The sequence below is a fragment of the Balaenoptera acutorostrata genome, chromosome 3 (assembly GCF_949987535.1).
Source record: "Balaenoptera acutorostrata chromosome 3, mBalAcu1.1, whole genome shotgun sequence".
Lineage (NCBI taxonomy): Eukaryota > Metazoa > Chordata > Mammalia > Artiodactyla > Balaenopteridae > Balaenoptera > Balaenoptera acutorostrata.
The window spans coordinates 39,391,380-39,418,510 of NC_080066.1; the positions used below are offsets into that span (position 1 = coordinate 39,391,380).

The 27,131-nt window shown below is 50.6% G+C and overlaps 1 protein-coding gene across 2 annotated transcripts in view; it reads right to left on the reverse strand.

Moving 5' to 3' along the window:
• The window catches only part of ACAN (aggrecan), a 63,155-nt gene that overhangs the window by 7,670 nt on the left and 28,354 nt on the right, over positions 1-27,131 (reverse strand). For both annotated transcript variants that reach the window (XM_028161913.2, XM_057544025.1), the window contains exons 3-12: positions 25,702-26,085; positions 24,585-24,759; positions 23,144-23,271; positions 21,111-21,404; positions 19,707-20,111; positions 17,611-17,785; positions 16,985-17,112; positions 15,591-15,884; positions 13,584-13,799; positions 7,496-10,738 (exon numbers count right to left, since the gene is read on the reverse strand). In XM_028161913.2, the coding sequence (XP_028017714.1) occupies positions 7,496-10,738; positions 13,584-13,799; positions 15,591-15,884; positions 16,985-17,112; positions 17,611-17,785; positions 19,707-20,111; positions 21,111-21,404; positions 23,144-23,271; positions 24,585-24,759; positions 25,702-26,085 (5,442 nt within the window). The remainder of the gene's footprint in view (positions 1-7,495; positions 10,739-13,583; positions 13,800-15,590; positions 15,885-16,984; positions 17,113-17,610; positions 17,786-19,706; positions 20,112-21,110; positions 21,405-23,143; positions 23,272-24,584; positions 24,760-25,701; positions 26,086-27,131) is intronic.

Consider the following 27,131-nt stretch of genomic DNA (forward strand, 5'->3'; position numbering starts at 1 on the left):
CGGTGAGCAAGGACACTGGAATTCCAGTTCTTGAAGCTTGGTTCCACCTCTTTCTTTTCCTAGCTTCTTCTGTAGTTATGAACCAAGGAAAGAGGACAAGGCCGTGCAGTACTAGAACAAAGAAGCTAGAAGTGGTTCACAGAGTATAGGATCATGAGAAAATGGCAGTGTGGGATATCCGCATGAGACTTGTTAGATTTTTTTTTTTTTGGTTGCAGACACCTTCTTTGTCTTCAGTAAATAAGATTCTAGAGTATCTTATAAAGATGAAGCCAACATTGTTATCTTGGGGGAAGGGACAGAAACCCAGCCTAATATTTCCCCATGTAATCTCCTTCCAGTTTAAGGCCTCAGAAATGGACATCTCCAATGAGTCATGATTTCTAGAAGGGCTGCATCCTGGCCAGCGGGAGGCCAGTGTTTGAAGCCAGAGAGGCGTTTAGTAAGTGGCCATCCACCAGCACCAGCCTGGGATACTGGCAGGTCCCCATCAGCCTCTGTTCCCCAGAAGACTCTTCTTTCCTTCTGTTCTTCTGGTCCAGGATGTTCTTTGTGATCCAACTTCTTTGTGGGACTTACATTGGTAAGTCATTGGCCTTTGCCTCAAATTTTCATCCATTAGCCAAGGTGAGAACTGAAACTCCTAATCTGGTCTTTCTGCACTTTCAGAGAAGCCAGAGACCTACAGGATCCGTCTACTCTCTTTGTATTCGTTCTCCAAAAACACCGGCTGGGTTACTTCCTCTGGGAACATGATAAAAGGTATTGTGAAGCTCCTCTTCCCAGGGGATTAATAAAATTCTGGAATGAAAGGGTTCCACTGGCTTATGGGGGCAGCATGATACGTACAGCTATGTTCATACAACCTTCAGGACCTGGCGTGTCTGTGGGTGGTCTCCACGTAGGCAGCTCCCTGAATATGTTCCAGGACTTAGTTCTTACCTCTCATAAGAACAGACTAGATCTTAAAGTCAATCCTCTGATAAGAAGATAAAAGCACTTTCTTCTGGATCCTTTTCACTAGTGCATAGCCGATGTTATCTAGACCAGAGCTGGGTTTGTGCAATGGGAGGCCTGAAAATCTCAAGTCCTCAGGTATGTCTCTCTTCCCACGAAGTTCTTGACTTTATTTCAGGGAGTGTACACCATGGGCTAGAAACCAACAGTTCCAAGTTTGAAACTGTTCCAAGCAAAACCAAAATGCATGGAGGAACGGACTGAAATCCCAGCATGCACTTGGATTCCCAGCATGCACCAGGATTCCCAGCAGCAGCAGTAGCAGCAATAGGTCAGGCCGGTGGGCGGAAGCTGGGGGAGGTTCTCCTGCTTCAGAAAAGCTACTGTTGTCTTTCGTCCCTTAGCGTCATTATGGAAGATGGGAAGCACTGGGCAAGGGGGTATTAAGCAAATGTAGGCGCTAAAGCAGTTGTACAGAGCAGGGGACAGGAGTGGCCCGTGGGGAGAAGAGCCAGACATCAACCCTGGGGCCTCTGGCCAACCCACGTGGGAGAGGGCGGGAGGGCGGAGGCCCCGAGGGAGTTCGGGCCAGGTAGCTTCCGGTGGTACCAGAAGCTTATTTCACATCACTCGCCCCCGCAAGGCAGCATGAGGTCCGGGACAGTTTTCCTTTGGTGTTTGGCCAGGGCACAGGATCTGAGAAGTCTGCAGGGACTGAAACCCAAGGAACCAGGTTCCCGGGCTCAGAAGCTGTTTTATGCAGGGCCCTGGATTCACAGATGAGGAGGAAAGGAAGGGCCATAATCCTGAAGACCAGAGCCTGTGAGTGGCACTGGGGCAGCTTAGAGAGGCCTTCAGCAGTAGGGAGAGGGCTGAGCATCCTGTGTGGGGCCTTCTCAGGCTTGTGGTGCGTCCTCTCCCCTTCCACTGGCTGGAAGAGCCACTCTGGCCCTGATTTGCCCACCTCTTTCTGTGAAGGCAATTAGAACATTGCTTGTCTTCTGGAACCATGAGAAGGGTTGGGCTGGGCCCTGCTGTACTTTGGGTACCCCAGACAAGGTGACGGCAGATGGAGGACGGGAAGGGCTTTGGGCAACGGGCAGACGGTGTGAAAGAAGAGAGGAAAGAGAGGGATCCAATATCTCCCAAAAATCTTCTCTGAGCCAGACACTATGTCTCTCACACACTTATCCTCCCAGCGGCCCTATGGCATGGACGTCGCTGGGCCATTTTACAGATAAGAAAACAAATGAAGTGACCTGCCCATGCTGGTAAGTGGGGGAGACAGACTGGAGAAGATGGAGGAGAGAATTAGACCATGAGGATGAAAGCTGGGCCTCTGTTCCACATGGAGAGAGAGAGAGACACTGGAGTCCTGGATCTCAGCATCTCATTACCATTTCTGCTTCCCCAGCCAAGGGCTCACCGGTCATCACTAAGCAGGGACTTTGAGTCCTCTTCTCTCTACTCTAATCAAAAGGGATGGTTTGTTCCTGAACAAGGCCCTCTAGTGATATCTCTAACTTAAGGGAGAAAATAACTGAGAACCCTGGTAAAGGTGAGGGAAATAAAGTTACTTGCAAATAATCACTTTGGCGTCTGAATTGGAGACCACAGGTCTCCACCCTGAAGAGGTCTTGTCCAGCTGTTGTCTGGGTCAGAGCCCAGGATTTCCAAGTTAGAGCTTACTTTGTTCATAGAAAAGGTTGAATGAAGTGACAGCAGGCGCTTTTACTCAAGTGATACCCAACCAAAGGGGTTGCCACTCGTAAATAGCATGGTATGAATGGTACCCCTCAAGTTGTTCAGTGTACAACCTGTGCAGCTGTATGTGGTGACCCTGGACATGACTTTCCTGGACAAGGATAGGGGGACAATCTCCTCAAGAAGCACAGAGACAATTTCTTAGCTCAGTAGATGCTCTGCACCCTGCAAAGGCCTAAGATCAATCAGGATGAACAGAATTGAATACGTACACTCACTTTCTGGTGTATCACAATCGACAGAAGGATTACAAGAGCATATTTATCAGTTCCAATTTGCTTTAAAAACAAACATGATTAGATTAAAAGTATGTTATAGTTATTTATACTATCAAGTTGTTGATGTTATGTTTTTAAAGTTTGATCTTGAATGTAACTTTAATATCCTGCTAAATTCAATTAGTTGCCTGTTAAAATCTGCCCATGGACTTCTTGGTTAAGTCAAGTCAAGAAGGTGTAATTTGTATTTTCACTTGTAACCCTGTATTTTCACTTGCTTGGAAAGCACTTCCCCCCACCTCCCAGGGATAAGGTGTCACTGGAATTCAAATATCACCCCACTAGGGGGAGAGACAGGGTCAGGTCATCGATCAGAACCCCAAGCCCACAAAGTAAAAGATGTCAGTTAAACAGAAAAGAGGCTGATTAAATTTTAAGTTCATGCCCTTCTAACCAAGGAGTTTAGAGAAATCCAGGCAATGCCAGTGATTGGTGGGAAATTGGACGTGAGATCTGATCTCTCAAATTTAGCTGCCCATTAGAATCACTGTGGTAGTTAATCTTTAGATTAAAAAAAATTACCAACACCATCAGAGTCCCCCCCCCCCCCCCCCCCCCAGACCAAGTGAATCAGAATAGCTCAGGGCGGGGCCCAGGTATACTGCTTTTTAAAAACATCCCAGGTGATTCTAAGGAGTAACCAGGATTGAAACCTCAGAATCAGAAATCTAATCCCCACAGGAAGTACTGTATTAGCAATGGAGGTGGGGAGGATGCTTCTGCTTTTTAAGTGGATCCGAATAGGATAGTCCTGCTTTTTTTTTTTTTTTTGGCCACATTGCTAGGCATGCGGAATCTTAGTTCCCTGACCCCCTGCAGTGGGAAGCGCAGAGTCTTAACCACTGGACCGCCAGGGAAGTCCCCAGTCCTGCTTTTAATTGCTAAAGAATCTAAGTATTCATTAAACATATTTATTTTGATGTAAAGAGTAGAGATTAATAATTTATCAAGAACTTATTTAAGGAACGCTGACTAAACAAGATGGCACTGATCTATACGGTCTTTTAACAACCTGTGGTTCCCAGTTCTAGAGCCAGATGACAGGTGGGTGATCTGTGGATACTGGACACCTTCTGCAGTCCTTTTGGAAGCACCAAATCTTGAGCTTGAATTGAACAGGAGCGACTTGGGACACCAGGGGTAGAGTCATGGGCAATGAGACCCCAGATTTTGCATGTGGATGACTCTTACCACTTGCCCTTTAGAGATGACAAAGCTTTTTGTAATCAGTGGCTTGAGAGATGGGGAAGGGGAACTGGTCAGATGTACACAGACGATCTTAATCCTCATAGCAGTGTTTCTCAGCTCTGCCTGCACACTGGAGTCACTTGGGAGTTTAAAAAACCCCAGTGCCAAGGCCACAGGACCATTCCAATCAGAATCTGTGGGGGTGGGGCCCAGGCATCAGAATTTTTTAAAGCTGAGAACCACTACCTTTGACCCTATTTACAAATGAGGTAGTGAGGGCTTGTCTGTGAGTGTCTAGTTGGACCAACTCCAATTCTACAGCTATTCTTCATTCTGGTTCCCCTGAAGTCTGGCTTCTAGCTCTTTAAGACCGACAACCGGTTGTTATGTTCAAGAGAAGGCTTCTTATTTAACCGAGTGTGTTAAACAGCGAACACCTCAGTTCTTGATTGGACTTGCTCAGTGAAGTTAGGCAAATCACTTAACCTCTCTGTGCTGCAGTTTCAAATGGGGATGATTACCAAGCTCTCAGAGCTGCCTAGGAAGAAACTGTGGGAAAGAAAGCCCTTTGGAAATATACACCATTAGAGAAAAGTTGTCCTTATAGCAGATTAGTTAAGGCCCATTGTCACCTACTTCTAATTTCAGAGGTGCCAGGACATGAGGATTGCTGTGTGACTTCTGATACCAGTGTTACATTTTTGCTTCAAGCATCAGGTTGGGGAAGCAGTTGCTAAGAATGGAGAGAGGTGTCAGAAGATACCAAAAGAGGGCAAGGGGTCCTGGTGGCTGTCCCCACCCCGGAAGTCCTGTCGGGCTCTGAGTCTGTTCCTCGCTGACCCAGGCTGAGCTGGCCAACAGAGCTGAGCTCCACAACACTTCACCCAAGATGGGCCCCCTGCTGCTCTCCACCTGCACACCCAGACCCAGGGGGGGACGTGTCTGCACACCTGGCACGATGCCCCCCAGAGGCACTGCTCACGGGACAGACAGAGCCACTCCCACTGCCGACTGAAGACTTTGTGTGCTGGAAAGCGCACAAGGTCTCCCTAAGTTTTCATCAGGGGTGGGCTCTCCCAGGACAGAGCCAATGCTCTGCCTTCCCCTTGGGGGTGGACGACAGAGGGGTATGTCTATAGCCCCTGGGGTCACTATGGCTCAGTGGGAACACTGTCCCCTCGGTAGAAAGGCCAGGACCTTCCTAGGAGAGCCTACCTTCTCTGGCCACGGAGGCCCATAGTGTTCCCAGTCACGGCCCCCCACACGTGGGCAGAGGCTGACTCCAAATCGGGAGAGAGTGAATAGGTATTCACCCTAGTGCCTGTTTATATAAACATATATATTTCCTGTCTAAGTGCCAAGGATACAGCGTCTTTATATTATGAGTATATAATGTATTATGAGGTGTTATTTTGCATATATATTAATGTCTATAAACACAGAATGCTTCTTTGTGTATGATGTAAAGGTATTTTGCATGTGTCCTAGGTATGAAGCCCTTTTAGGGAAGGCCTTGGGTCTCTGATGCCTGACTTCAGACAGGGCGGGGCTAAGGGCCTGGGAGCAGCGCAGAGAGCTAACCCAAGAATCTGAGCGTGGAGGGGACTGGGCGTTTCTTTTCTCAAAGGTGGTGATGTTAATGAGCTGAGATGTCCTCATGGCCACAGGCCTCAAGGTGTTTAGGGAGCGACAGGTAGATTCTAATCATCTTGTTTTCAGGGCCACCTCCAATCAGAGGATCCCCCAGGCTCCTCACTCATCCCACAAGCTGCTTGGGCAAACAGGGGCCCCAGGGTGGTGGGTGCCCAGGGGTGGGGCACTGCTGGGTCACAGCTGACCTGCAGCCATGAATCCTGGAGCTGGGAGCTGGGACAAGCTCTGTCTGTGTCATCTCCTTCAGGGCAAGAAGGGGACCCAAACCCCACCCAGACGCAAGCGTGGAGGGGACCATAGGGGCTTTCCTGGAGGGCTCCACTCTGTATGATGCAAGACAGCCCCCATGGAGATTCTCTCCCGGGAACTGCGGGGCGTGACGGGGTCTCCTCAACACACGCCCTAGCTCAACATTTCTTTGAAGTCTCAAGTTTTATCTTCAAAATTCCAGCACGTTTTGCATTCTACTCATAAAACAATCATTGGCTTGACAAAAAAAAAAAACGAACTACTTCTCAGTTTAATTACTTGACTTTTTTCTCCTAAACCACCATGTAGACCGGACGCTCTAGAAAGACTGCTGTGTTTACCCTGTGCCTGCTACCCAGCACATCACCGTGTACTCTCCTTCCCAGTGTGAGAAGCCTGAGCCCCAACTGACTTTGGTTGCCTCCTCCCAACCCCTCTGCCTGCACCCCCATGGCCTATGAGGGTCTTACCTATGTCGCAGTGCTTGCCAGTGTGGCCGGGGGGGCACAGGCATATGACGTGTCCCTCCATCTCCTGGCAGGTCCCAGCACCGCAGGGCTCCTTGGCACAGGTGGTGGGGTCTGCAACCCCCAGGGAGAGGCTGAGCATCAAGAATGTAGCTGCCTGGGGTACAGCGCAGCCTCTACGACCTCGAGGGTGGGGCCTGAGGCCCCAGAAGCCCACAAGGCTGGTTCTGGGTCAACACGCTTCTGAGGTCTCTGTCCCTCCTGAGCCCCAGCATCTGGGAGCGGTTGGGGGCTCTCTGACTGGGGAAGGTCTCTCAGTACACAGGGGGAGGCAAGGGATTCCACACAAAAAGCAAAGGAAAATCATCAGCCTCTGGTGCCCAGTGCCAGGTTTGTGTCAAGGTGAGGCCATCACTATAGTACAGAGGATTCACCTGCACAGGGTGAGGGTGGGGAGGCAGGGTCTAAAGACAGGACACAGCCAAAATGACGCTTCATAGTTCCTTGAACTGTGCAGGTTTTCACCCTGCACAAAGCAAATACTGGGGCATAAATGTCATCAGTAGATTCATTCTCTCATCTCACACTCACTCCATGGAAAGGGGCATGAGCAGAATTTCCAGCACTATCTAAATAGTGCTTCTCGTGCCAAGTACAGACAGTTGAATTCACATATAAATGTTTGTGTCATGTAACTCCACTGTAACAGTAATCACGCATCTACAAGTGTGCACTGTGTGCAAAGTATGATGCTTGTTCTCTACATATTTATATCTTGCTTAATCTTCCTTGGTACTATTCCCATTCTACAGATGATGCTCAGAGAGGTTAAGAAACTTACTTGAGGCTGCACAGCTCATCTGTGCTCAGAACGTGAATCTACACGGCTACAGTCTGAACTACCCAAACCCATTTAAAGGAAAATAATCCCAACAATACCTGCCATGGTTGCCTCTGATTCATCTGTCCCTCCTGGAGAGGTTGGGATGGAAGCATCAGTTGGGGAGGTGGGTATTTCGGCTGTTTGGGTCTCTTCTCCTGAGTGCACGGGGCTTGAGGACTCGATTTCTGGATGCGCCTCTGCAGGGCTCTGGGTCTGCTGAGTCCACTTGGATTCCAGGATGGTGGTGCTGATGACAACATCCAACCCCGAGGTGTGACCAGACAGGTCTCTGCTGATTTCAGTCCTGTCTCCAGAAGCCACGGGAGTAGCCGAAGGTGAACCTGATGCCTCTGTGCCCACATCATAGGTGGTGGTTGACTCTCCACTCACTTCCGGGGCAGCCGAGCCCTCCCTGGGGCCTTCCTGAAAGGCTGAGGTGCTACCTCTCACTCCCAGGCCTGAGGCTCCCTCCAGATCAGCTTCATGGAAGGCGGAGGTGGTTTCACTCAGATCAGGGGACCTGGAAGTGCCTCCGCTGGCCTCGGGGGCAGCAGATGCTCCCACCTCAGCCTCAGGATAGGCGGACGTCTCGCTGCTAGATTCTGGGACTGATGATGCTTCTACCCCAGACCCGGGGAACCTTGGTGCATCTCCAGAGGCAGAGGCTTCTCCACTGGACTCAAAACGCTGGGGGGTGTATGTTACAGGGGGTCTTTGGCCCAGTTCCTGGGAAACAGTTGGTTCAGTAACACCCTCCACGAACTCAGAAGTGATTAAAGTAACTTCTGGAAGTCCTGAGGCCTCCCCACTTGTGCTCGTGGGTGCAGAGGATTCTCCGCTTACATCAGTGGTGCCAGAAAAGTCCCCACTAAAATATGGAGTACTTGATGGCTCTCCACTGGGCTCTACCAGTCCAGACTGAAGTCCACTTCGGTCCAAAAGTCCCGAATGGTCTCCGGACATGTCTGGTGCCCCAGAAGGGGCACCACTAAGTTCCAAAATGCCCGAAGGCCCTTCTCCTGCTTCTTGGGCTGTTGGAGCCTGGGTTACAGATTCCACCAAAGTTCTGTCTACAAGAGAGACAGTGGAGAAACCAGATGGAAGTCCACGGCCGTCATATTCTCCGGAGGGCAGGCTGCTCCCACTCTCAGCTCCAGAGGACTCGCCACTGACCTCAGCTACTCTGCTTGGCAGGCCACTGGATTCCGGAGGCTGGGGTGTAAACCCACTGGAGTCAATTACTCCAGAAGATAGTCCACTGACATCCACTATCCCAGATGTGCCTGAGAGATCTGCCTCTCCTGAAGGGAGGCCACTGAGTTCCACGGACCCTAAACCTTCTTCTTCTTTAAATGTAGTTGGGGTCACTTCAACCAAACTGGTGTCCACGAATGTAATGCCAGAAGATTCACCACTGCCACTCACAGCACTGGAAACCAGGTCAGGGATTCCGGATGTTGTCCCACTGAACCCTGGTAACCCTGATGGCTGCCCACTGAGATCAGGGATCCCGGACGTTTCTCCACTCAGGTCAGTTATGCCAAATGGTGGACCAATGCCAGAAAGAACTCCAGAAGCTTCTCCACTGATTTCTGGTTGTCCGGAGGACAGTCCACTAAGCTCAGTCACACCAGATGTTTCCCCAGAAAACCCTGATGGCCGCCCACTGACTTCGAAAAGCCCAGATGTTCCCCCACTAATGTCAGGAAACCCTGATGGCTGTCCACTGACACCAAAGAGTCCAGATGTTTCCCCACTGATGTCAGGAGACCCAGATGCCTGGCCACTGAGTTCAGCTCCTGAAGAGAGTCCGCTTGCTCCTCCACTAATGTCCAACTCACTGAAGGGCAGCCCAGATGTTTCTCCAGCACCACTGATGCCAATGGTTCCCCTTCCTTCTAGTTCACCTGCAGTGGTGGCTGTGACCACTTCCACCAATGTAGTATCCACTAGGGAGACAGTTGGGAACCCAGATGGAAGTCCACTGAAGTCAGGAAGGCCAGAAGATGGGCCACTTCCAAGGTCCACCCCAGAATACTCACCACTAAATCCAGAGGGAAGGCCACTTGCTTCTGGAGCTTGCCCACTTCCTAGAGTTCCAGAAGGTATTCTGCCAAGGTCCAAGACTCCAGAAGCTGACCCAATCAAGTCTTCTTTTCCAGAAGTCAACCCACTAAGATCCTCAGCTCCAGAAGCAGAGATCTCCAGACTTTCCCTTCCAGAAGGAAGTCCACTAAGGTCCCCTACTCCAGAAGCAGAGGTCTCTAGATGATCCTCACCTACAGAAGGAAGTCCACTGAGGTCCTCTACTCCAGAGACAGAGGTCTCTAGACCCTCTCCTCCAGAAGGAAGTCCACTGATGTCCCCTACTCCAGAGGCAGAGGCTTCTGGACCTTCTCCAGAAGGAAGCCCACTGAGGTCCCCTACCCCAGAGGCAGAGGTCTCTAGACCCTCTCTTCCAGAAGGAAGTCCACTAAGGTCCTCTACTCCAGAGGCAAAGGCTTCTGGACCTTCTCCAGAAGGAAGTCTGCTGAGATCCTCTATTCCAGAGGCAGAGGCTTCTGGACCTTCTCCAGAAGGAAGTCCACTGAGGTCCTCTCCTCCAGAAGGAAGTCCACTGAGGTCCCCTACTCCAGAGGCAGAGACTTCTGGACCTTCTCCAGAAGGAAGTCCACTGAGGTCCTCTACTCCAGAGACAGAGGTCTCTAGGTCCTCTCTTCCAGAAGGAAGTCCACTGATGTCCCCTACTCCAGAAGCAGAGACTTCTGGACCTTCTCCAGAAGGCAGTCCACTGAGGTCCCCTACTCCAGAGACAGAGCCCTCTGGGACCTCACCTCCAGAGGGCAACCTGTCAACTTCAGGAGTGCTGGTCCACGTAATTCTATCTTCATCTCCTGAAGCCAGTCCGCTTTCCACAGGCAGGCCTGAGACCACTGTAGAGGTGAGCCCACTGAAGTCAAGGTCTTCAGAGGGCAGTCCACTTGCAATTTCCCCTGAGGGCTGCCCACTGGACTCTAGGTGTCCTGAAATTTCTCCACTGCCTGTGAAGTCACCACTGACTTCAGGCACCCCAGATACCTCCCCAGAGCCTGGCAGCTCAGTCCTGCTGGGCACTGGAGCTGTAAGTGTGGATGGTTCCTCTGAGGGGAATGGCTCCTCTGAGGGGAATGGTTCTTCTGAGGGCAACGGCTTTTCTGAGGGCAATGGCTCCTCCGAGGCTGAGGGCACTTCCGTTGCAGAAGGGCCTTCTGTGCTCTCCTCTGTTGCTGCGCTAGTGGGAAGCCACGTAGGAGGGATCTCTGGAGGAAAGGAAGAAGAAAGATGAGGTGTGGATTTAGTAACTCTGCCCCATTTTAAGCTCATGCAGAGAAGCTGAACTCCATTCCTTCCACAGTAAAACTTTTCTCTCAAGAACTCAGAGATGTGTCCAGGCATTTGCTAATGGAACCTCGCACAGCCTCTTGGGAAGGATGGGGACCAGGAAACTCCCCACCACCCTCAGGCTATGCTTTGTGAGGCCCTCGGGGGCGCCATTCACACTAGTCACAGAATGTGGGGGACTGGCTGCCACTGAAGACAGCCAACGTCACCTTTCAAGTACTTCCACATTATTACCTCATTTATCTAAAACCATAATTTTTAAAGTGTGGTCTCCGGACCATCAGCACCAGCACCACCTGGGAGCTTGACAGAAAAGCGAATTCTCAGATCCTACCCCAGCTCCACTGACTTAGGAATTCTGGGGCGGGACATGGCACTATGTGTTTTAATAAGTTCTCCCTACCATGCTGATACTCCTTGAAAGTGGGAATTGTTCATCGGAACCCATCCCTCTGAGGCTGAGAGGGCCAGGTGATGTTTGCAAAAATACATCAACTTTTTCAATTCTCAGAGCCCTATTACAGAGGATTTGGAAAATATAGGAAAAAAAGAAAAGAAAAGACAACCCCACCATCCTAAATAATCATGGTTACATTATTTTCTTTCTGTCTTGTTTCCTTTGGCATTTAAAAATAACTAGCTGGCATTATACCTTGCATGTATTTTTGGGCTAATTTCCCAGGCAGAGAACATGAGCACAGAGGGTACTGGGTCCCAGTGGGCAGGTTTACAGCCTACTCTCACTTAAAGGAGAATCCTGGAGGGGGGTGGGGAGTTCGATATAGCAGTGGTGACATGCAAGACGATTTTAGATGGATATATACACACACACACACATACGTGTATTGGGTTGCCCAAAAGTTCGTTTGCGTTTTTCCGTAAGAGGCTATGGAAAAACCCGAATGAACTTTTTGGCCAACCATATATATATATATATATATATATATATACACACACACATATATATACATATATATATACATATATATGTATATATATACACATATATATATGTATACACACACACACAGCACATACCAGAAAATAGCCACTTACAGATATGATACAATGTTTCTCTTTGAAATACGTCTACCTTTCTTTTCAAAAGGAAGTCAATTTAAAGAAAAAGGTACAGAATTAACAGCAGTAGAGATGGTTCCCTGATAAGGCTCAAATCAGCGAGGTGGTGGGGAACTGAAGAAACATTGGAAAACATTTCTATGGGGCCACTGGAGTCCCCTCCCATGGATAACTCCCGTTAGTGGCTTCCCGAGTCCTGTGCCAAGCCACATACTCATGCCAAAGAGGACTTGGTTATTCTTGTCCTGGTGAAGGTCAAGGAAAGGGCCTCAAGCAGGTGTGGCTGCTGGGTGAGGTCTCGGGGTTAGAATCCCACCTGCTCCACTGATGCACCTTTACCTTCTGGTTTTGCATTTCCAGCACCCAGAGGAGCACTTGGTGTGGCCAGATTGCTTGGGAACTGTGCACTGAATGACTGGATAAATTATTGGGAAGCCTTGATATATTCCTTTCTTCAAATGCATGTACGCCTGGGCGAGCTGACTCTAAAAGGTGCACACAGGTTACTGTGCATTGCTCTAATTCAGCCTTACCCAAAGGGGGCCATGTTAAAAATGCTCCATGAAGGGGCTTCCCTGGTGGTGCAGTGGTTAAGAATCTACCTGCCAATGTAGGGGACATGGGTTCGAGCCCTGGTCTGGGAAGATCCCACATTGCTGCAGAGCAACTAAGCCCGTGCTCCACAACAACTGAGCCTGCGCTCTACAGCCCACGAGCCACAACTACTGAAGCCCGTGCACCTAGAGCCCGTGCTCTGCAACAAGAGAAGCCACCGCAATGAGAAGCCCTGAGAAGCCCACACACTGCAACGAAGAGCAGCCCCCACTCGCCACAACTAGAGAAAGCCCATGTACAGCAACGAAGACCCAATGCAGCCAAAATAAATAAATAAATAAATAAATAATAAACAAATAAATAATTTTTAAAAAAAAGAAAATGCTCCGTGAGAAAAAAAAAGACCCTGTGATCAGATTCATTTGGCACACACTGAATACATTGCCCCCCTCTGCCTTACATATTAGCATATTAGCATATCCAAGGCTCTGATAAGGTCTGCAGTAGGGGAAATCTGTATCTTCCTGTAAGCCAGGATTTCCCAAACCTTATGGCTACAAAACGCTTTTTCCAATAGGGTTTGGGGGTCTTCAGATTTCATCCCATCAAGTCCCATCTGATTTAATCATAACAGATGTTGCTCAGCAAGTTCTGACTGGGGACGCCTGGCCCAGAAGAGGGACACGGAAGGAGAAGCAGGGCAAGGAGACAGGTCACAGTCAGATTGCCCACAGCCACCCCCTCCCAGGCCCTTTCCCCTCTACTGGAACTCCTCCTGCAAGAGAGTTTTTAAGAGGTTAGAGAGGAGGCGTGTAAATGCAGGAGCACAGAGTGAGAGCCTTCTGACTGATACAGTGCTGGGCATTTGGGGTGTGTAGCTGGAAGACAGTGCGGAGAGAGAGAAAGACAGAGACAGAGAGAGAGGGAAAGAGGTGTGTTTTATGAACAAAGCTGCCCTTTCTCTCCCGAAGTTGCCCACAGCGGCACACTTAGCTAGTGTAAGGGCTGGGGAAACAGAGCACAAGTCCCAGGGAGAGACAACCCTGCCCTCCCCCCACCCAGGGCACACCCTAGGCTGCCAGGCGTGTGATGCATTGGGACGTGCCCCGGACCCCAAGCCACACAGACCTGGCAGTGGGGAAGTGCCCGCTGGCGTGTAGGCGGGCTCCCATTCCGTCTGGTTTTCTGGCTCAGTGGTGAATTCTGGGATTGCAGTCGTCTCCTCCCCAACAGGGACCGCAGCCACGCTGGGCCCCACTTCAGTAGCGATCCAGTCTTCCACCTCAGGGAGCTCTGTGGGTGCGCTACCCTCCTCTTCTCCTGGAGAGGGCGCCGCCGAGATGCCTAAAGGGCATGTGGGTGGTGAGGGTTCCTTCTTACCAGTGACCCGACCCAGGCTGGCCCTTCTTGAGGGGAACTACGGGATTCTGAGGTGGGCCAGGCCTGTGCACAAACCTTACTTGTCCTCGGCCTCCCACCGCCCCGCCCAGTCCAGTAGGATGGCTCTTGTCCTCAATTAATAAGAGCCTTTTGCATCAGCTGTATCGATATGTACACACCATCGGCACTTTATTTCAGGGTGGTCTGGGGCACCTCTTCTGCAGAATCTATTATACCTGCCAGGAGTTGTTTAAAGGTGTTATGTATATAAAATCACTTTATCCCACAATGGCCATGTGAAACAGATACTATTATCTCATTTACAGATAGGGAAACTAAGGCACAGAGTTACGTGACTTGTCCAGTGTCAGTGGCTTCTAAGTGATAGATCTAGTCTTTGGATCCAAGTATCTGGTGCCAGACTCTCTGCTCTCAAGTACTGCAATGATGCTGCCTTTCTTGGGGACAGAAATTATATTCCAAGTGTGTCTGGATCAAAATCAGGAGAGTGCTATTTAAAATGCATGAAGCCATCCTGGCACTGATGGCTGAAGGCAGGATTCATTGACTGGGGGTAATTGTTCTGGTTTAGTGGGCTCGATTGGGAAGGAAGCCAAACTTCTTGGCAGTTATATAAGAGGCTGAGTTTACAGAGGGTTGGGAATGGATGGTGGAGATGCATGGGAGGAATTTACTGGGAGGCTAACTGGCTTGGCTTCTACTTCCCAGAGCAGGGAGAAGGGTACTGGGGTAAGAGACTCATCAAATCCTCTGGGAGGGGATTGGCTTTCTTAGGCTGGCAGAGTGGGACTGAACTTTCTTTGAATTAGGTTTTAAAAGGGGACCTGAAAGTCTGGGAAACTTTAGGGCACTCAGGGTTTTTTAAAAATTAACTTTATTTTGAAATAATTACAGATTCACGGGCAGTTACAAATATACTGAGTTTTGATGTATAATATGTAAAATATGGCAAAAGCCATTACTACAATCTACATTCTAGGCAGTGCATCTAGACCCGTGGACCCTGTGAGAACTCATCCAATCAGAACCCAGCAAGGCCTTGGCCATGCCCTGGCCATGCCCACTGAGTTGTTTGATGACGTCACTCTCAGAACTCTGGTAACATGGCATCAAGTACCCAGCATGGGTCAATTTAAAATGTGAATTTTTGGTGCTTGGTGAAGAATAATAATTTGACTAAACTCATCACAGAAATATTTAGAAGGTGAAAATTTAACAAAGGTGGACAAATTAAAACAGTACATGTATATATATGTGTGTGTGTTATTTATTTATAATAATAAAGGTAACACTTATTGAGCATTTACTATGTCCTAGGCACTATGCCAAGCATTCTGTGTGCACTACCCTTGTTAATCCTTCCAGCAACTCTTTGAGGTAGGAACTATTGTATCACTATTTTATAGATGAAGCAGAGGAACGGAGAGGTTAAGTGACTTGCACAAGGTCACACAGCTACTAAGCAGCGGAGCCATGATTAAAATTCAGGTCTGCCTGATCTTAGAGCCCAAGTTCTTACTCATTTCTCTCTATGTGTCTCTGGGAGCATTTTAGAAGGATGTGCTTGCCTTGGGGTCAAAGCCTAAGGTCATGCTAGCTCCAGAGCTGCCCCTGCCCTGAAAAACTGACTTTTTCCTCTTTGCTGTGATGGATGGACGGAGGTCAGGAGGGGTGAGCCAGGGGAGTCACCACCCCAGACAGAAGGGGTGCCGGAGGAGAGGTGAAGGCACGTACCTCGGAAGCAGAAGGCGTGGTGCCGGGACAGCGGGTCCAGGAGGCCTGTCTGGTTGGGGTAGAGATAGACGGTTCTCACACCTGGCTTGTCCCCGCCGCAGGCAGGCCTTGGGGTGACGATGGGGTAGCGGAGGCTGCCGTCAGATAGCCAGCCGGCGTAGCACTTGTCCAGGCCTTGGCTCCAGGCAGCATAGAGCTGGCCCGTGGTGGCCAGTGTGGCGTTTTGGGATTCACAGAACTCCTGTGCTTCCTGGAAGGTGAACTGCTCCAGACGTGTGGCGAAGAACACCTCCCCTGGGGGCAGAGGCAGATGGCAGGTGTGACCCTCCACCCTCATGGCCAGAGCAGCCTCTGCTCACCCAGGGGCAGGGCAGCTGAACTAAGCGAGTTGGTGTCTCTCCATGGAAGGAACCTCCCCTCCTTCCCTCCTTTCCGGATTCTCCAGTCACACTTAGGCACCCCCTCCTCTGGCTAAGAGAAGAACTCCATTGGGTACCCTGTGCTCCCCTAAACCACAGCACTTAATCACTGAGCACTGAATGCTGTGGACCTGCCAACCCACCCGCCCCACTGTCATCCCCACCCTGTGAGCTCATCGAGGGCAGGAGGCGGGGCCTGTAGCCACTGTTGTGGGTTGGGGTCCCAATAACCAGAACAATACCCGGGTCTCTGTCTGATTTGGGGGAAGGAAGTTCACATTTACCGAAAACCTGCTTATACCAGACACTTTTCATGCACGTCTTATTTAATACTCAAAAAAGTCTCTGGCATAAGCATAAATCAGCCACATTTTATAGATGAGGAAACTGAGGCCTAGAGAGGTTAAGTAACTTGTCCAGTTCCCAAAACAAGTGAGTGGCAATGTTGAGATCTTTCCTGAATACGAGCATTTCCAAAATTGGGTTCACTGGAACGGTAATTTGGTGATTTTAATTGAAATGAAAAGAAATGAAATAAGACCAAACAAAGGGTCTGTGTTTAACTAAGCTTGGGCGATGCTTGGTTAAGCAGAGTTAAAGAGATTGTTTTTACTGCAGGACTTCTCAGAGCCTTTGATTTGTTCATGGGCATTGGGATTCTCCATGAGGCAGAAGGTATATATAATACTTTTTGGTGTAAGTAAATTAATTCATTTATCCATAGAACTTATTGCTTTTACAAGAAACCAATGCTCCCCTGCAATGCTGGGGAATCCACATGAACCATTTGGGAGGGAGAGGAGGGGCCTGACCTGAGAGACCAGCTGGGAAGCCCTTCTTTCTTAAACAGGATCCTTCCCCTGCTCCCCGCCCAGGTGGGAATGGGATTAGGTTGATGGTAATTCCCTCTTCTCTGTGTCACCCCGTCAGCCCCCTGCCTGTCTAGAGACCGAAATGTGAGAACGTGGTCTGTACCATCGAGTCTGTCCACGTAGCAGTAGACATCGTAGGTTTCTGATGGTGGTCGCACGCCATAGGTCCGGACCCCCGGGCTGCTGTCCTTGTCACCCACACACGGGGTCCGTGGGCTCACAATGGGGTATCTGCAGAGGAGGATGGGAGGGGCGGATGAAGGCCTGTTCTGGGAGCTGGGGATGCAGGGCCTCAGAGTGTGGCCGGCAGGTCACTTGGGGACTTGGGCAGGGTGTGTCTTCTGCTGTCCAGTGGGATTCAAACCAGGAAGGAACCTCTCATGCAGCACATTCCCTGTGTGGCTGGGAGAAGGGTCTGGGGGCCCCTGGGGGATTCCTGGCTTCAGAAGAAAGCCCATGGCATGGAAGGGCCAAGCTGGGGAGGACTGCGGGGCTTGACAAGGAGCACTCTCTATGTCTCTTCAGGTGAAATGTCCAAGGAGTTAATGTCACCTGAGGCCCATCCCCACTGTCTCAGAATATGCCTTGATTCTGAGGGAGAAATTAAGGGATTAGCCAGAAACCACTAATTAATGGGCATGCAGTGTGGTGGGTGCCCGCTCTGGCTCCCCAAGCCTGACCTCTCATGGTTGGGTTTGGGTTAAGAGGGGAGCCCAGCTAGTCTGTCACCTGACGGTCTGGTCCTGCAGCCAGCCGGCGTCACACTGCTCGTAGCCTGCTTCATAGGCGGCCTGGAGCTGTTTGGGTGAGGCGATGACGGCCCCGGTGCTCAGGCAGGCCTGCTGGGCCTCCTCAAAGGTCAGTGAGTAGCGGGAGGAGCCCGGGCGGTAGTGGAACACAACTCCTGGGTGGGGAGGAGAGGGAGAGAAGGAGAGACAGGTCAGGCTCAAGGCATGGACCAGGTGCCACAATGCCAGTGACCATGGTGCCTGGTTCTCAAGGCTCTGCAGGTGTGGAGGGAGCCCTGGCTCCTTGAGGAATGACCTCCCTTCATCCCCTCCTTCCTTTCCTACTCCCGATCTGATTCCTAGTCAAGCTAGTCCTCTCTGCTTGTTCAAACCACTCCTGAAAGCCACCTCCTTGAGAGAGTCTGATCTGATTCCTAGTCAAGCTAGTCCTCTCTGCTTGTTCAAACCACTCCTGAAAGCCACCTCCTTGAGAGAGCCTTCTAGGACTCTTCTGCCGTAAGTCTTCCCAACCCTCCTTTCTGGGTTCCCCACTCCTAGGCTGCTCTTTTTTCCCGTTACTCTTTAAAACAAATGCATTTTCTCTTGTTATGGAAAGAATAAACAATCATTACAGAGCATTTGGAAAATATAGAGAAGGATAAGGAAGAAATCAACCACTGCATTTCTTCCACTTGGCCCAGGTTCCAGGGTTCAGTGGGTGGGTGGTCCTCCTGAAAGTGGCTGCAAGAGTTTGTGTGGGTGCACCGGGTGTATTTCTGGGGAGTGAACTCATAGCTTTTGCCAGATTCCCAAAGGGTCTGGGGTCCACGTAGCTTATCCTGGAGCCCCTACTTACTCTGCCTCCCCCATTGAATTCAGCTGGACACACATTTGCTTTTGACACTCCCCTGGGTGACTGGCCAGTTTATGTCACAGCTGTGGATCTGAGTCCGCCCCTGTTCTTGTCCTGTTCTGGGTTAGATATTCATGTGTCCATTGGCACCTTCCCATGTGGTGGCCACGTGGAGAGAGTGAGGGTCTCTCCAGCCCTGGGCCAACCCTGGGACTCAGCTATTGTTGGTGTTACTCCAAAACTTCCAAACAATTCTTCCTTCTCAACATACTGTATTAATCTGGGCAATTCATGCTGAAATCTCACTTGGTGGCATCGTGGGTGTGATGGTGGATGGCAGTGTCCATTTGCCCCTCCTCCAGGAGGGGACACCACCAAGGTCCTTAAGGAGGCCACCCCAATATGTCCTTCCTGATCACAGACTTGAGTCTGGGGACCAGCTGGGCTTTATGTGATGTGACATCCCAATCATCCAGACACTTATTAAGCACCTAAAACACCATCATCCCAGAACTGGGGTGGCAAACGTTTTCTGAAAAGGGCCAGACAGAACACATTTTAGGCTTTGTGGGCTAAATGGTTTCTGCACAACTACTTAATCCTACCATGATAACTCTAAATGGCCACAGACAACATGTTACCAAATGGGTGTGGTTTTGTTCCAATCAAACTTTATTTGTGGACATTAAAATTTGAATTTTATATAATTTTCATTATATGTCACAAAATATTCTTCTTCTTTTGACTTTTCCCCTCAAGTATTTAAAAAGGTTCTTAACTCTTAGTTCATGGGCCATATAAAAACAGAGGATGGGCTGGATTCGGTCCACGGGCCAGTTTGCTGACCCCTGCCCGGGAGGGTCAGTGCTGTGAGAGGCCCAGGGGTCACCCAGTGCAGCCAATCTCAAGTGGTTCTATTCTGCGGAAGTGCCTGATGGGGCTAGGAGGGCCCCTGGGAAAAAGAGCCCCCATTCTCCATCACACTTCGCCTCTACCTGTTGATATATACCACCTATGACTTCATTGGAAGGAAATGCTTTGTGGCAAAAGAGCCATAGACACACAAAAGAGCGTGGGTATCACTGGTCTGGCCCATCCCCCTTGTTTCACAAATGAGGAGAGTCAAGTCTGAGAGGAGGGAGGCTTGTCCCAGGTCCCAGGTTAAGCTAAAGGTATAGAAGACCCCCAGGCCAAGCCCTTCCCACCTACCCCCGATGCAGCCCCCTGAGGGGGCGGGCACTTACCCCCTGGCAGTCGTGGCTGCCCAGGGACCTCGGTTGCACCTGGGGCTGCAGTCACCTGCACGACGAGGTCCTCGCTGGTGAAGGCTGTCGGAGCGCCCAGGCCAGATGTGGACTCCTCGGGAAAGGCCCAGGGCTGGGTAGCCTCTTCAGTCCTGTTCTCGGCCTCAGAGAAGGTGGTGGCCCCTACTTCGGGGGCAAAAGTGAAGGGCTCCTCGGGCTCCAGGGCGGTAGGGGTGACGTCAAAGACGGGTTTCACCGTGAGGATCACGCTGCCTCGGGCTTCACCCTCGGTGATGTTTCGGGGCAAAGGCAGCTCCACATCAGGCCAGGTCACCGTCTGGATGGTGATGTCCTCCTCACCACCCACCCCGAAGAAATCTTCTGGGATGTCCACAAAGTCTTCACCTGGGGCCGGGGGTTAAAGACAGGCATTATTGCTCAGCCTGGGGCTGGCTTGGGGGAGATGAGTAGCTGATCGTCTCCTCCTCTGCTAAGGAAGGAAAGCACCTACTGTGTGCCTGGTACCTGGCCAGGCCCATTGCAGGGGTCCTCAACGATTTGAGTATTTATTATAGGGGTGCCCACGGTTTCCAGACTGCAAGAGAATGCAGTCACCAGAGCACAAGACTGACCAATCAGCTCACTGCTTGTAAAGCCATCTTGTTCCAACATCCCTTCCTGATTAATGCCAGCCAGTTGTCTCCTTACCTATCTTGTGAGTATCTGTTGACCATCTGATGTTATAACTAGCCAACCGGACAATGTAAATCAGCTACAAAGAGAAATGGAAAAATCTTCCCAAGGATGCAGGGGCTCATGAAGTTGATGAAGGTGCCATGAGTCATGAACAAACGGCAGAAACAAGCCATTTAGTAATTAACAAAGAGAGCAACCATGAGGATGCTGGAACTTCAAACAGGGTGGTAGGAATATTGAAAGGTTAAGAGAAGTTTTGGGGGAAATCCTAATTATTTTTGCACAAGTAACCCTCTTCGTGTAAGATCAGGCTGTGGAAGTTAAACATGAAATGAGCTATGCTGTTGTGCTAGCACCAGTTTTGTCATAAAATTTACTCAACTCCAAATTATTCATTGTTTTTTTTTTCCCCTTCAATAATTAGCACTTAATTGTAAGTATAACCTAGACTGTGTAAAATATAAGATAAAAACATTTTTAAAAGTTTTAGTTCAGTTTTAGTTTTAGGGCTGGGTACGCTGCAGCCTCCAGTGCTTCTACCTTAGCTCCCCTAGGAACCCGTGAAAATAGGGGGTGCTAAGAAAAGGGGTTCAGGTACCCAGTGGCCCTTTGGAGGGGGTAGAAACCAGCCCCCCACTCTAAGATCTCATCCTCTGGGCCCCAATTTCGGTGGCACGATCCCCCTTCCAGCCTCCAGCCCAAGCGCACCTGTGTAGCAGATGGCGTCGTAGCGGGATGAGGGGTCGGGGTATCCCGTCTGGTTGGCGTGCAGGTAGACGGTCCTCACGCCCAAGAGATTGCCCCCGCAGTTGGGCCGGGCCTTGGAGATGGGGTAGCGCACGCTGCGGTCGGCCAGCCAGCCGGCGCTGCACATGTCCATGCCACTCTGCCAGGCCAGGTAGAGCTGGCCCGTGGTGGCCAGCCGGGCACCCAGCCGCCGGCACTCATTGGCTGCCTCCTGGAAGGTGAACCTCTCCGGGGATGTTGCATAAAAGACCTCGCCTGCGAAAGACACAGCCAGCAGGGTGAGGAGCTCCCTCCCACGCCTGCCCCGTGTCCCCAGGGAGATCCATGTGGTTCCTCGGGGTTTGGCCTCTAACTTCTCAAATCCCTGGTCCCACATGTCTGTATTTCAGATCCTGCCCTCCACTTCCTATGGGCTTTTAGGTGGGGTGATGTCAGTTTCCTAAAACAGGGACCAATAAAGAAGCTGCCAAAAAGACAAAGAAGTGAGGAAAGTGCAGAGCAAATGTGAGGCCCGGAAGGAAACTCCTGCCGGAAAGCATCTTCGCCCACACTTTGCTATGGAACTTCCTGCCACCGGGGCATCTCTCCTATGAGTCAAGCATTGCCCACTGGAACGATCCTTTTTTGTTTTTTTTTTAAACTGATTTTTTTAAAAAAATTTATTTATTTGGCTGCGCCAGGTCTTAGTTGCGGCACGTGAGATCTTTGTTGAGGCATGTGGGATCTAGTTCCCTGACCAGGGATCGAACCCACATCTCCTGCATTGGAGTGCAGAGTCTTAACCACTGGACCACCAGGGAAGTCGCTAGAGCAATCCTTTTTACAATTCCAAATTTTGATGGGAAAAGCAGGCATCAGACTTTGACCCTAATAGCAGTGTTTCCCAAATTGGGGTCTCTAGGCCCCGAAGTGTCCATAAGGGCAATGGTGGGGGCCTGTGGGCTCTTTTTTACTGTTTTTGAAAACCTAACAAGGTTGTGCTGCAGGGAGGGATAGGGTGGTGGGCATCGCTGCCTGGGGTTGTTCTGGTTGTCCCTGCTCAATGGCAGCTCTGGTTGGCCCTAATCAGTGTCTTTAATCAGCCCAAAGTGGGAACACAAATATTCGTTACTTAATCTACCGGCTTGGGCCCTGGGGTGAGAATGAGGAAAGGGGTCACGGTGGTGAGGAAGCTGCGGACGTTCCCTGCCTCACAGTGGGCCAGGTTGTCAGCCCTTCTCCTGCCTGGGTGCAGCCGTGATCTCGGGGTAGGGGTGGAGGTGCAGAGTTTGCAATGCCAAAATGGGTGAATGAGTGCTGATGGGGGAAGGGCTGTCATCCACTTGCCTGGGTAACTTGCTCAGCTCTGACTGTGACCAAACTTAACTCCCTTTACAAACCAGAGAAAGACTATAGGTTCCTTCTCGCTGCCCCTGGTGCTCTCCAGAACTAGCCCATTGGGGTGGCCTGGATAGGGCTGGGGGCTGGCAGCACAAAAGCTGAGAGAGGGTGGCTGGGAGGCCAGCTCTCCTGGGAATGACATTTCTGATAGGCTCCCCCTGGAGTGGCCTGGGTGGGAGGGGGTCCTTTGTGAGGGTGACAAGGCTGAGCTGGGCTTTAATTGTGCAGTGGAGCTTGGGACAGCGATGGGCTGGTCAAGCAGCAGGGGTCCTGGCTGGGAGGAAGAGTTGCAGGTGAGAGACCAGCTATAAATATTCTTGGGCCCAGTAATGGCCCAGTTTGCAGGTACCTGGGGCCACTGAGGCCCTCTCCAAAGTGGAGAGTGAGGGGGCCAGACCCTTCCTTCCTGAACTCTTCCCTCCCCCACCCACGCTGGGCATGATGAGCCTAGGGGTGGGGGAGGGGGGAGGGGCAGGGGCCGGGAGCAAGGGGGTGTTGAGGGTGTGATGACCTGGGTTAACGCCCTGCCCAGGAGGAGGCCCCTGTGATCCTGAGGGTCAGCAGGATGAAGGGGTTGGGGAGCCGGCTCTTGGGAGGGGCGTGGGTGGCCTCACCCTCCATCTCCTCTGCGAAGCAGTACACGTCATAGGTTTCATTGGTGTCACGGATGCCGTAGGTTCTTACGCCGGGAAACTCATCCTTGTCCCCATAGCAGCCTTCCCTTGGAGTGTGGATGGGGTACCTGCCAGGAACCCAAAGCAGGGATGTGACAGTCAGGGCATGGAGGGGGCCAGTGGCCCGTGCCGTTGTATCCTCCTCCCTTGTGGGAGGAAACGGTGACTTACTGATGTGTTTGCTGAGATCTGCCTAGATCTGTGGGCTACTTGTTTCTACAGCTTTTTCCCCAGCTTTATTAAGATATATGTTTTCACCGTTACTGGTGATTAAAGGAGGACCCCTTTACTGAATATTTATTGGTACCAAACATGTTCTATCAGGAGCTTGCAAATCTTTTCTATAAAAGGGCACATAGTAAATATGTTAGGTCTTACAGGGCATAGGGTCTTCATTGTGACCTTGCCATTGTAGTGTGAATGAAGCAACCACAGACAAAATAACAGGAGTGGCTGTGTTCCCATAAAACTTTGTTTACAGAAACAAGGGGTGGGTTGGATTTGACCCATGAGCCATAGTTTGCTGACCCCTGCTCTGTACCATTTGAGTCTCACATCAACCAAATGAGGTGCTATAACAACTCTATTTTAAACTGGAAGAAACTGGGGCCCAGAGAGGTTAAGCAATTTGTTCCAGGTCACACAGCTTCCAAGTGTTAGAGTTGGGATTTGAGCCCAGCTCTTTCTGAGGCTGAGGTGTGGGCTCTTGCACTATGCTAGGCTGTTGTCTTATCTTGCTTTAAAAAAAATGGCTAATGGGTTTTGTGTCCTAAGATCTTTTGCCTACCCCAAGATTACAAAGGTATTTCCCTTTGTTTTCTTCTTGTGGCTTTGTGGTTCTGGCTTTTGCATTTAGAGCTCTGATCCATCCCCAATGAATTGTCTCATCTTGCTTTTACAGGCTTGATCACACAATTGCAGTTCCTTGAACGCAGGGCTCTGACTGTCCTGCTGTGCAACCTATTCCTCAGCAGCTGTGCTCAGGGAAAAATGCACCAAGAAGCTTAATTTACGTACGTCTTGCCTTATTAAAGACAAACTGAATGTAAAGTGGTTTACAAAAATATATAAACAACAAAGTTTTAAAAAGATGTAAGTGAAGAAATCATGGCAAAGGGAAAAATGAGTAGGAAGAATAATCATGTGTAATTTGCATGGAGAAAATGCTCATGTAGCGCAAAGTTGTTAGTGGTCACTCACTCCACCGCAGGACAGAAGACCAAGGATTTGGGACAGGTCATCGGGGCCTGACCTAGAACTGGTCAAGGCATCCCTTCAGCCCCAGCTGAGGTTGGGCTCTGTGTCAGGCTGGCACCAGCTCAGTGCTGGTCAACGTTCCAGCCCATCATCCACCCTACTCCGATGGTGGCCTGGGGCTCACCTGACAGTCTGGTCTGCCAGCCAGCCGGCGTCGCACTGGTGGAAGCCGTCCTCATAGGCGGCCTGCAGCTGCTCGGGCGTGGCGATGATGGCGCTGTTCTGCAGGCAGGCCCGCTGCGCCCTGTCGAAGTCCAGGGTGTAGCGTGTGGAGATGGCTCTGTAATGGAACACGATGCCTGCAAGACACGACGGCAAGAGAGCAGGTCAGGCACAGCCTCCCGTCACCCAGGCCCTTGCAGAATTAGGGCAGGAGTCAAGGGGATGTAGAGACATCTGGTCGCGCCCCTAGCTGATGGATGGCTCCTGTCTCCACATTTGCATGTGGTCCTTTTGCCTTTCCTGGAACACCTCCGGTAACGGGGAGCTCACTACCTCACAAGGCATCTTTTTGGAAACCTGTGATATTTCTGATAATCAGAAAGTTCTTTGACTTGAACTAAAATCTGCCTCCTTATAATTTTTTCTTGTCATTCCAGGACCCTATATTTGCTTTGCAGAAAGAGACACTTAGAGCTCCATGCACCCTCAGCCCAGGGGCATCCTAGTGGGAATCCTGTTTAAGGCACAGACAGGAGTGGACCGTCTTTGGCAGAGTCTCCCAGCAGGAAAAATCTGGTGCTGACTGAAGTCCTAGAGCCAACCAAGGGCAACCATATTCCTTGGTCCATCTAGAGCAAGGGAACCAGGGAGTCCTCATCCCTTTCTTTGGCTTCTGGAACTGGAGGTGGGGGAGGGAAAAGACACCTGGGTAGAGAGTCAGGAGACTGCTCTGGCTCACTTCCAGGGAAACTTCAGGCAAGTCACTTAACCTCAGTTTGCTTGTCTGTAAAATGGGGATGATCACAAGGCAACCGAATCACAGGATTGATGGGAAGAATAGACTGTCATTTACGTGCAACTGTGGCCCTGAAGAATTTAATTCATTTAAATTCCAGAGAGAGTGATGTTACCAGCTCTGTGTTACAGGGGAAGCAACTGAAGTTAAGCAACTTGACTGAGGTGCAAACCATCAGGGGGAGGGGCCAGGATTTGAAAGCCAGACAGCCTGGCCCGAGAGAGGATGCCATTCTGGTTCTTCCTGCAGGTGAAGCAGGGCCCCTGTGGGACGAGGCTCTCACCTTTCACCACGACCTCCAGGGTGGCCTCGCTGTCCTCGATGCCATGTATCACCTCGCAGCGATAGATCCCAGAGTCATTGGAGCTCAGGTTCTGGATTTCCAGGGTGGCATCGCTGGGGATGGCCGGGTAGTTGGGTAGCGTGACCCTGTCTTGGTAGGCACTGTTAACCCGCACCTGCCCTTCAGTCGCCACCAGCAGCACCAGCTCCTTCTCCTTGGAAATACAGCTCCACTTGATTCTTGGGGTGAGGGGGGCGGTGGAGGGGGCGGTGGTCACGGGGTGCATGGGGTCGATGAAGTAGCAGGGGATGGTGAGGGAGCTCCCCAGGGGGACCCGCAGCGGGGACGGTTCAGGGATGCTGACACTCAGCGAGCTGTCAGGGTCTGTGCGGGAGACACGGGGGTGGGAGACAGACCTGTTAGTGCCCAGAGAGGACCACCCAGCCTCCCTGTCAGTGCTTCTGCAAATGACAAAGTCCCACGAGTGTGCTGGTGTCTATCCTGTGTCATATGGAATTCCCTTTCCAGAGCAGCTTTCCCAAGACCTCTGGTCTCTGTGCCTCAAGACAGGAACTATGGAGCCAGAAAGGGCTGCAGAGAAGGGCAGGGGAAGCTTCAGAGGGGAGACCACCTCTCTGTTTCTCAAACTGGGGTACCCAAAGCGATGCCAAGCCATAGGATAAACAGAACCCATCTTCCTGGAGTGACAGCTTGACTCAAAAATTGGTAAACAATTATCTGGGGATAGAAAAAATTATTATAGGGAGGAAAAAATATCCACACAACTTTTAAAGCTAAGATATAAAAATATCAAATACTTAAGGAGGTCTGCTTCAGGCTCCATCCTGACCTTGCAGAAGGATGGATCATTCTCTTCTGCTGTTGGGGGATCGGGAGCCTAGCTGGAGAAGCATCAGAGAGGATCAGACATTTAAGTCTGCAAAGGGTCAGACTGGGGTGGGGTGGGATATGATTAGACTCCACAAAAACACATGGAGAGCATTGATAGGGAAGATGCAGCGTGTCTGCCAAACCCCGTTAGAAGTCAAAGATCTTCCTGGAATTGGAAAGAAAGAGCCTTTGAAAAAATAGCACCTTTCATGGAGATTCATACATTTATTGAACCTTTTTTTCCAGGAGAACCTAGAGGTTGAAAATAAAAATGTTTCAGGTATTTGTGGGTGGCAGATACATAACAAGGCACGGAAAGGGGAGCCAGGAATGTTTGGGGTGAACTGTCACCTTTTGATGTCCTGGCTGGTCACCACCAGGCCCTTCACAGAAACCTCCCTCTGATACTCAGCCCTAGCACATGACACAGTGTGGTTTTAGTGGTGGTGGCTCTCTGGGGACAGCTGGAAGTGACAGCAGCGCCTGGCTCTAAAGTTTTTAAAGCTCTCAACTAACCCTCGTGAGCTGCGTGGCCTGTG